The 10,916-nt window shown below is 37.7% G+C and overlaps 1 protein-coding gene across 1 annotated transcript; it reads left to right on the top strand.

Moving 5' to 3' along the window:
• Positions 1–1,138: 1,138 nt before the first annotated feature.
• LOC135653221 (thiamine pyrophosphokinase 1-like) lies at positions 1,139–10,702 on the top strand. Its single transcript, XM_065174951.1, has 6 exons — positions 1,139–1,480; positions 1,601–1,697; positions 5,182–5,254; positions 7,482–7,583; positions 10,090–10,339; positions 10,453–10,702. Exons 1-6 carry the CDS (start codon positions 1,342–1,344, stop codon positions 10,572–10,574), a joined length of 783 nt encoding a protein of 260 aa, XP_065031023.1. The 5' UTR covers positions 1,139–1,341; the 3' UTR covers positions 10,575–10,702.
• Positions 10,703–10,916: the final 214 nt, after the last annotated feature.

The following is a 10,916-nucleotide window of genomic DNA, read 5'->3' as shown; positions in this document are numbered from 1 at the left end:
TTTGTAGATTTGGATCAACCAAAAGCATTTAGCAATGGCTTTGTTCAGTAATAATAAAGATTCTTTCTCCAAATCTTTGCCTTGACCTTCATGCCATCCTTGAGTATGAGCAAACTTCCTATGCAAATCTAAACCTAGAAAAGGTGTGGTCACAATAGTCTGCCCCTACTTGACAAATAGGGCAAAGACTGAGTACCTTTGAAAAGCCATTCAGTCTGTTTCATAATAGTTTTCATAGAGAGACTCTTCAACTTAGACTGAGCTTTTATGAAGTCTTTCCTTTTTCTTTTCTTGTTTACTTGTAGGGTTAAAGATCATCGTGTACATTAATTCTCCTGATGTGCATTGATTACCTCGAGCCAGTATTTTGGCTGTGTGATCTGAAGAAAACTGCTATTTAACGATCATACAATTAAATCTTCTTACTAACATATCCAACAGCCCATGGCACCTAAACCTTCTCCCACCCACCATTCTGCCACCCTCGCATGGATTCGCTGCAGCTCAATCGTTTTCATGGTGTTTCAATTGGTCAAAAGTCTCATCATTCACTCTTATCGAGTGGTCACCGCCAAGCCTGACGTCGATGTTTAAGCTGTCTTCTTCATGGCAGCTTCAACCCCATCCCTCACGTCAAGATGAGAACCGGATGCTCTTCCTGCCACCTTTGCCGCCTAAAGGAGATTGGTGCCTTTCACTCTGCAGTACTCTTGACGTCCTGCACTCTCTCTCTCTCTCTCTCATTCTTTCTCTCTGGAGATGGTGAAGAAAGCTCAAGCAAGAAATCCGGCGAGGCTTTTGTATAAATAATCAAAAAATAAAACGAAATTTAGCATACCATTGAGGTCTGGCTACGGTCAACGGCCGTCGGCTATGGTCGTAGGCCAAGCAGGTGCGTTCCGATAGGAGTGGCGGGCGGGCCCCACCTAATCACCCCTCGGCGCGAAAGTTGGCACGGTCACCGACGGCTGTGATCTGGCCCACCTCCCTTTTCTTTTCAGATTTCGTTATCCTTCCCCGTCTTCCACGGCCCGTGATGCTGCTTCAGCCGTCAGATCTCATCTGTGCCGGCGGGGCCCGTCGACAGCCCCGGGATAACTATCACAATTAGGGTAGTATCCTTCACGGCAGGATGTTCTAACCTACGGTGAGCCGCTTATGTGGCGACGTGTGGGAGGCGATAAGACTTCCACCGCGTACTCCGGCTCGGTAACTCGGCCGCCCGCTACTCCTCCCGCACCGCCTTGGACACCCACCATGTATATATAAAGCCTGCCGCGTCTTCATCGTTAGAGAACGGCTCGTCATTCTTTCGTCCCCGCGGCGCAGGTTAGCGGGCGGATGGAGGTGATGAGGCACGCCTCCACTTTCCTGCGGCCGCCTCCGCTTACCCCGGTGGCCGACGGGCCCCCGCTAACGTACGCGCTAGTCGTGCTGAACCAGCGTCTCCCTTGGTTCGCGCCCGTCCTGTGGAGCCACGGTGAGCGCATCTTCGTCCCTCCCTCCCTCCCTCTTATCTCCCCCAAGTTGTCTCTCTAGGGCTTAAGTTGGGTTCCTGTGATGCGGCTGGGTATTCGGATTTCTTTTTCTGTGGAAGCAGCAACGTTGCGAGTCTTTGCCGATGGAGGGGCAAATCGGGTGTATGACGGGATGCCGAGGCTCTTCCCTGAGCAAGATCCACTTGAAGTTCGGCGCAGGTTTTTTTTTTTTTTTTTTCTTGTTTGGGTTAATGTTTGAGCTTTTCAATCTTCATCACATGAACTAATTTGCTTTGTAGATATTGAAAATCAACTTGAATTCATTGCTTTCTTGTATTTCGTTTTGAAATTTAGGCATGCTGTGGTTTTAGGAATATATTTGCATTTTTTGTGTCGTAATTGGTTATTTTCCTTTCTGAGAACGATCATGAAGGACTAAGTCACGCACTATTGGAATGTTCTGCTTAGTTAATATGTATAAGAGATTTATTATCTTGTAAATTATAAATGACCTTTTGCAAAAAAATTTCGTGAACCTGCAAGTATTTTACACTCGTATAGATTGCATCGCAGTTGCTAAAAGGGTGCATTCAAGGTTTGATAAGTATTCTAGGAGTCCTAATTGTGTTCTAACCACTTTGGAGAAGTTCTAATTAAATTCAAACTTTTTGGCGGATTAGGATTAGGAGTTAGATTAGGAATTTAAGTAGAAAGAGTCTTTAAAGAATTAGGATTTGTTTCTATAAACGTGAGTCTCAAGGTTTTAATGAGAGGAAGAAGAAAGACAGTTTGGGTGCTCCTTAGGGTGTTCTTGAGAGGGTTGAGAGAAGAGTTCTCTGGGTTTATGTAAGAGGGTATACAAGGGGTTTTGGGCTTGGGTTTGGGTTAACTCAAGGGAGAGTGATTCTTTGTATTGGTTTTTCTCTTATAGTGAAGAATTTGATTTTTTGCCATTTACTTAGGTAGGGAGTTACCCAACTATGTTAAGTTATTTTTGCTGTATTTACTATAGAAAAATTTGATGAAAGAAATAATTTTATCCTACGACAGAGAAGGGTGAAGGATATTCTTGTTCAGCAAGGCGTAACAAAAATGTTGAAGGGACAAGCAGGAAAATTAGAAAAGATGAGTGACGAAGATTGGGTAGAGGTTGAGGCAAAGTGTGTAAGTACTGTTCGTCTTTGCATCACTTTATTAATAATGTTATTGATGATGATTCTGTCACGACGATTATTTAAGATAAGTTAGAAAATCTTTATCGGGCTAAAAGCTTAATTAACAAGTTATACCTGAAGTGAAAGTTATATAAGTTGCAAATGGAGAAAGACGAAGACCTAGTAGAGTATCTGAATATATTCAAAGGAATATTGAATTAACTGAAGAAAGTTGATGTGAATATTAATGAAGAAGACAAGGCGTTGTTACTTTCTATATTGTTTGTCGACTCCTATGACAATTTTTTGGAGATGATACTGTGTGGGAAGGATACAATAACTTTTGAATAAGTTGATGAAGCTTTAGTGTCTTGTGCTATGAGGAAAAATGATAAATTTAAAAATATGGATGGTGAGACATTAGCTGCTCAGGGTGGAGGTCGATAAGGAGGATTTTCTAGTAGAGATAGATTTCGACATGGTAAGACGAGATTAAGAGTCAAGTCTTTGGATGATATTCGGTCCTATAGATACGAGTATGAACATATCAAGCAAAATTGTCGGGGGAAAAGAAATAGAAAGAAAAGGTCAGTGAGTGCTCTTATGTGATGGATGATGATGGAGATATTCTCGCAAGCTTCAAAGGTAATATTCTATCTTTCCAGAAGAGTTGGTTTTTAGATTTTGCCTATGTTACTCATGTTTGCACTAAGAAGGATTATTTTGATTCACTAAATGACAAGTTGGCTAGTAAGTTGAGTTTGGATTGCATAGTTTGGAGGATATGGTTTATGTTTCAAAGATGTGGAAGAATCTAATTTTTTTAAGTCGTGTAGATGTCAGAGTTATGGCTACAAGGTGGAAGCGAAGTTTTAAAAGTTATTTGGATTGCATGGTCCTGACGAGAGAAAGATTATATCAAGGGTTATATCACCTCGAAAGAAGTACAGTAAAGATCTCAAAGGGTTGGAAACAGGTTGCACATGCAGGGATGATATATACCTACAACAGCAAGCTTCATTCGCGGTGCAGAAAATGAATAGTGATATTTATGATTTCCAGGATGCAGACAATTGTGAGGGAAAAAAATCTTGCGTGGTGGTGAAACAGTGAGAGTTCTCTTTTTGGAATCAAGTAGCGCCATTGATTTGGTTCTAGCTATATAGGATGCATTGGCAAGTTTACTGGAATCAAGTACTGTGCCATAAACTGATTCAGTTTGTATAGTTGTGGTGAATTCTTTAAGCCAATAGTTTAGTTTGTAATTAGGTGTTGTATCATAAACTGATTCAGTTGTATAACTGTGGTGAATTCTTCAAGTCAATAGTTCAATCTTTGCAGGAGGCTCAAAATGAGAAAATACTCACTAAGGTGGCGATTGTTAGGGTGTTGGTAAGTGTTTTTTTTAGTTGTTCTAATTATGTGTTAACTACTTAGGAAGAGTACTAATTAAATTCAAAATCCTTGGTGCATTAAGATTAGGATTTAGATTAGGGATTCAAGTAGGAAGAGTTTTTAGAGAATTAGAACTTTCTATAAATTCACATTGAGTTTCAAGGTTTGAAAGGGGGAGGCAAGATACTTTGGGTGGTCCTTAGGGTATTCTCTGGTAGATCAATAGAGAGTTGAGAGAAGAGTTCTTTGGGTTTATGTGAGAGGGTATACAAAGGGTTTCGGCCTTCGGCTTGGGTTTGGGTTAACTCAAGGAAGAGTGACTCCTTGTATTATTATTATTTTCATATAGTGAATAATTTGGTTTTCTCCATGGGTGTAGGCAGGGAGTTGCTGAATCACATTGAATCTTGGATCAATGTTCTGGTATATTCTTGATTGTTGATTTCTGCAATTTCTTTTGTTTTGGATGTCTTCTCTCCCTCCTAAAATATTGTTTTAAAAGTCACAAACACATTTGATTTCTATTTGATAACCTAATAATGTAAACTAAAGATGAATTGTGTATACAAAAATGATAAGGAATTTGAGTAATCCAAATGTTCTAGTGGTAACATATGTTGAAGATTATGTTCAAGTGATGCATATCCTGCTTTAATGAAAATCTTACTTTGTGACTATCCATAGTTTGGTAGTTAAAATTAAATTATCATTCATGTGTACCACTGTTACGAATAATTTGATGCAAAATTCTAGCAATTTACTAGCTGCCTAGGTAACAGGCTGGCGTTTTCCCTCTAGGCTGACATATATGGTCTGCAAGTCCAAAAGGACTAGGCATTTAGGCAGTGTAAACAACTAATTACCTGGATAGACTGCTAAGCAGCTAGATTGCTGCATGCGACAAGTATGCTACAGAGTTGAGAATAATGGATACACAGGTCGGATTGGAGGCCCAAATATCTTAACTCACTCGAAACCACTGCCCTGTTGTTCTGTAGGAAAAGCAATTTTGTTTCTTCCCATTAATACCAAAAAAAAATCTCATTTTATGTACACTGTTTTATGTCTCTGTATCTTACTAATTTTCATGGAAGAAATTGTTAAGAGTTACTGAATTCATCTTTTCTTCTTCTTTTTTTTTTTAATTGTCAAAGGTACAAACCAGATTTAATTAGAGGTGACATGGACTCAATAAGACCAGAAGTGAAGGAATTCTATTCCAACCTGGTAGATTCTTTGTTCAAATATTGTTGTATTATATTTGTTGATATCTTATCTAGTGAATATCTTATTGTTATGGAGGTGTGTTATCTTGTGCTTCTTCTACATAAATGACAAAATCTGGCTGAAGTTTTGCCCTAATACCGCTATGAATCTGTGATGGTCGACCCATCTATCTTCATGTGCTAAGAATGATGCATTAGGATTCATGTTCTGCTAGGACAAGAGGCATCTCCCAAATTCAAGAGTGGTTTATACCAAGGTATGCAATACCGTACCATACCGATGTTTCAAGGTTGGCTCGGTACGGTACGGTACCATGCACCGAGCGGTACGCCAGGTCGTACCAAGTGGTACATCTAATTTAGGTGTAAAACCCTCCGAAAATATATGAAAATAAAAAAAAGTTAGGATAGGGTTTTTAAGTTAGAAATAAATATAGTAATAGCATAAGTTTAGCAAAATCAATGTAAATTAGGTAAGAATAGTATCACATATCTTTTTTGGGCTTTGAAGAATATCTTGTACAAGGTTCATATTTCAGTCCATTACGAATTGTCCTTATGTAAACATACCTCTTGATTAGAAAGTTCTTCCTCTTAATCTTTCCAAATTAACCTTGATTCAATTCACAAATCGTTGTTTTGTAGAGTTTAGGAGAATACAAATGTGAGAGAAAAAGAGTCTGAGATAGTTGAAGAGGGTATGAAAAATGTAATGGAGTGAAATAGGGGAGAAGAAGGGGTTTAAATACTATGAGAAAGGGCTCCAACGGTCAATTTGATCGTTGGAGCACTGTATCACTGTTACCGAGCGGTTTTAAACATTTCTTCCTCGCACTGTAGCACTGTAGCACGTTTCGTCCGGTAGCGGACAGTCCGCGTACCGGTATGCTGTCGGACCAGTACGTACCGCTCGTACCAGGCAGTACCATTCGAAATTGCATATCATGGTTTATACAAATTTCATGCTGGTTGGTATGGCTTGGGGTGCCTTCAAAAAAGGAAAGACAAAAAAGAAAAAAAAGGCAAAGCATCACTTGACCTAGTGTCTTAAAATGAGAATATAAACCTAGTCTTTTTCTCATTTTCTGATCCTTCTCTGGCATCAATAGTGCTTCCTTTGGCATAGTTTTCAAAAAGAATTGCATCCTGATCATTTTTTCTCCAGCACAATATTTCAAGCTTTGAGGTCTAGCGAACTGTAGACTCAAAAAAAGGAATTGACAAATTGCTTCTAATGCGTGAATTTGACCAACTTAGTACGGTCTTTATTTCTTAGCCAGTGCAATCAGATACATGCCAGTTCAACCCACAAATTAATTTAAAGCAATGGTTAGCTACGAATACTAATCCCTCCTATTGTGGGTGTTTGTGGAAGAGAGTACTACAACTGCTTCTATGAAATTCAGTTTTCTCAAAGGATACAAACTCGAAACACTGAAAATACATTCCATTTGCTCCAATTATATAAAATCTCAACCAACTAAAATTCTAACTCAATGTAGACTTAATTCACACTTAAGTTCTCCTTAATACTGATCATGATAACAAACCTTTAGTTCCTCTTGTCTAATTCAATTTTCAATATTCTAAAGACATATATCATCACAACCTCTTGTTTAAGTAAGATGTGTGACATAGAACCTCCTAAAATGCCAGAGGGATCTATTTTGAAGCATCTCACTATTGTTCTACTATGCACTTTGTAAATTACAAATCATACAAATAGGAACCAAATTATCGACTCAACACCTCAGGATTAACCCCCAGCATAGGGCCTTATATAATTTTTCTTGGATGCATCATAAATTTTGAGTTGAATAGGCTAGAGGTTTTTGACAAATTGCAAGATTTAATGATGATATAGTCAATATTATGTAAACACCATATATCTGACACTTAAATTCAATGTTAGACCATCACTTGAATTGTTCTTTTCTTAAGCATGATTGAGCTCATTAAATGAATTTACACCAGCATTTTTGGGGAGTTGAGCACATGTTTAAATATTTTGTATATATTCATAGCTTGTCATTCATGTCCTCTGATTTTTTTTTTGCTGTTTACGTACTGCAGTGCACAAATATTTAGGAATTCAGCTATCATGCATTTTGAATAAACTTTTCTTTTTTTTTTGCAATAGTATAACTGTTGCAATCTATGATTTAGTACCCAAGATGATGTTATTGCAAACTTTCTCAATGGTGCTAATATGCATATTTGTTTGGCAGGGTGTCAAAATAGAGGACGTGTCTTATGATCAGGATACCACTGATCTGCACAAATGTGTAACTTTTATCTGTGACCTCACACCAAAAATGGACAGATCAAATGTAAGCTGCAAGAACATTATCTGAAATAGATGTGTAACTTATATATGATGTCGTTGGTTCCTTTTAGATGTGTCTTACAATTTTACTGTCTATAAATTTTGCATATTAGCAACGTGCAGATGCATGTGCACGATAATGATGATTAGAGATCAATATGACAATGTTGTGAACTTGTGATAGGTATGGGTAGTGTGTAAAAATGTAATACCGAAGAACTTAATTGGCAAAATGTTGGAGGCAATAAGGGATATGAATATAATGATCAGCATGTACAAGTTACTTTTGGATTTATGAAACCATGCAGGAAGTATGTAAGATGAGATCTCTGAATGAGATCAGTCATGCGAATGCAAGATGACTAAGTGGGTCCAAATTAGTTAGTGAATTTTCATGAATTGAAAAATCAAGTAGCTCATCATATATTTGATAATGTTGATTCTGGGGTTTCTTTCTCATTTGTCTTGCTAAATAAGTAGGCCATATAGGTAGAGATGTGAACATTCGGATTTGATAAACAATACAAAGGTATTAGTTCTTTCACATCCAAGATTAGACTAGTTAAAGATGAAGAAATGACAGGCTTAGAACACCTAATTTTGTCTCTGGCTCACATTTATCTTTCCTTACTGGTAAATCTCACTCCATATCAAGAATGACACAGAACAAGATCATGAAGAGGTTGTTCATGATGTGGTAATTGCATATATGGTTATGCGGTAAAGCTTGTAGTCTGCATATACATGAGTGTGATCACATATCTGTTTTAAGGTTTGTTCTTGTTTGTAATTAACCTTTTGAGTACTCCAGTGTTCCTTAATAATATCGTACAATAACTTGGACCTTATCCATTTCTTATAGCTAATCTCTTAAATAGCTTACAAAATGAGAACAATTCCATCCCATAAAATAAACACATAAGGTCCAGTAGAACAAAATTTTCCATTTATTGGTCTGGTAAATATAAGCTCAGAAATGACATTGTACTGCTAAATTTAGGCATAGCATGTTCTGTCTTTTAATTGGCTTCACTGGTCTTAGCTTCCTCTCCTCTACAAGAGGGGCTTCCTTTTACTATGCTTCAAACCAGGATATGGACACTTGATGCCCTTGAACATGGAAACATGATTGTTTAAACTGGCATATTATGAATCATATAATGTACCATCTGATCTGATTAATCTTAGGAATACTGCCTAACATGGTGAGATGCTGGTCAAACTATTATAGAAGATGGATGGATTGTGCTCATTTTTCATTTGAGATGAATCTTTTTCAGTATTCTTGTTGAAAATCATTATTGAGAATGATACACCAAAAGTTTTGGACTTCTTTTTTATCTTTTTCCGAAGCATCCTATCGCTGATATGGTTAACAATTTGTTGATCTAGGATTTTGTCATGATGTGAAACAAGAGGGAGGAAAAGAAATCTTTCTGAAGTTTGTCTTGCAGAATATATAAGGAGATAATATTTAGTAAATGTTTGTATGAGAAAAGTGACTCTTGATGATTCTTCATAAGCATGTCATTGTGTAGGGACTAAACATATGACTGTGATCATGAAGGATATTAAAGAGCATCAGTGTTGGGCATTTAAAAAGCATGGTGATAAACAATATTAGCTTAGATTCATCGCTTTATAGGGTTTAGGAACTAGGACAGCATTGAGTTATTGAAGTGCCAGAAATGATATATTTATAGACTTTGGAAGCTATAAAAGTTCAGTTAAATTGAAATTAATGGATGATGCTTTAAGAATGGTCTGATTATGTATCAAAGATCTGTTTTCTTATGGAATCACTTGCAAAATGACTGAAAGATATGTTTTTGACAAGAGAATGGGGGTTATTAGATCTGCATCCAAGTGTATTCAAGTTGCTGAGAATGTCTTTCTTTTCCTTGCTGCTGTACAAGTGGGTTAGCACACTTCATTTTCGCTGTTTACTTGAGGATTGTTCAAAAATTTCCTAGCAACGAGCAACAACTTTAGAAGTCAGATCAATATTGTACAGGAAATGGAGCTGAATGCCACTTGGAACTTGTTGCCTACTTACATTACTAAGTTCAAAGGATCAGCTTTTTATATGTCAGCGTTGCTGCCGCCCTTTGCTAGATTCCCAGTGGTTGCCTAAATCGTCTCCCTATTTTCTGCTATGGATACTATGGTGGTATCCACATGACCTGAATTTTTATTATTAGTTCAAGAAAGTAATAGACACTTGCTCCTTGGTTTTAGTAGGCTGAGCACAGATTTTTCTTCCTCATTTCAAGGGGTTTCTAGGTGGTCTTCTTGAAGTGGTAGATTCAACATTAAGCTGTATACAAGTTTTCTTTATGGATAAGTCTGATGATTTGCTTAGTGCCTGCGACTAAATGTGATTTTGTATCAAGGCTAGCCATTTGATTGTATTGCTTGTTGTTCACACATATATTTTCTTGCATGTGTGTTCAACTACTCTTGAAAGGTTTGCCCTGTTTTGGTTTTAGAGTTTTACCTACTCTTTGCAGTTGTGCATTCTAGTCAGTGGAGCACTCGGAGGAAGGTTTGACCACGAGGCTGGTAACATCAATGTATTATACAAATTCTCAAACATCCGGATTGTTCTTCTATCGGATGATTGCCTGATACAACTTCTACCGAGGACGCATTGCCATGAGATTCACATCCAGTCATCGGTGGTGGGCCCACATTGCGGATTGATTCCACTCGGTGCACCATCAGCGAGCACCACTACGACTGGCTTGCAGTGGGATTTAAGTAAGCATATCCAATCATTTACTTCTGTCTCCCTTTGTTAATCTTAATTGTAAGTCTCAGGAGTTGGCACATTTTGACTAGATACCTAAAATCTTCACTCTGTTCATCTGCAGCCAACACAAGAATGAGCTTCGGTAGTCTAATAAGCACTTCGAACATTGTGCGTGAGGAGAGAATAACAGTCCATTCTGATTCAGATCTTCTCTGGACGATATCTATTAAAAAGGATATCTGAGTAGTACATGTAGTACTTTATTCTATTTACTTTCCATGAGTGATATATACAGTGGTGATTATAGGTTTTATACGGTAACATTTATCCCTGTATTCTGATTTAAGTGTTTCCATCATTTTTCATCTTCATTTATCGTCCAAGGATGTGGAAGCAAATAAGTTGACTTCTTAGGATGTCACCTTTGAATTCCATGGGTTTGCATCATTCGTTAGGCTACTACTCTTTTTGCTGGAGAAATTGAATCGAACCACTCTCCGTTCCGATTTGACTTGTTCTCTTTGTTGGGTCCTTTGGATCGAAAAAGAGCAACACATCTATTGGTTTTACAAATTGAGAAAACTT

Source organism: Musa acuminata, chromosome BXJ3-11 (assembly GCF_036884655.1).
Source record: "Musa acuminata AAA Group cultivar baxijiao chromosome BXJ3-11, Cavendish_Baxijiao_AAA, whole genome shotgun sequence".
In the NCBI taxonomy this organism is placed as follows: domain Eukaryota; kingdom Viridiplantae; phylum Streptophyta; class Magnoliopsida; order Zingiberales; family Musaceae; genus Musa; species Musa acuminata.
Note: the sequence above shows the minus strand (reverse complement) of the source record. Positions and strands in the feature narration are given on the sequence as shown.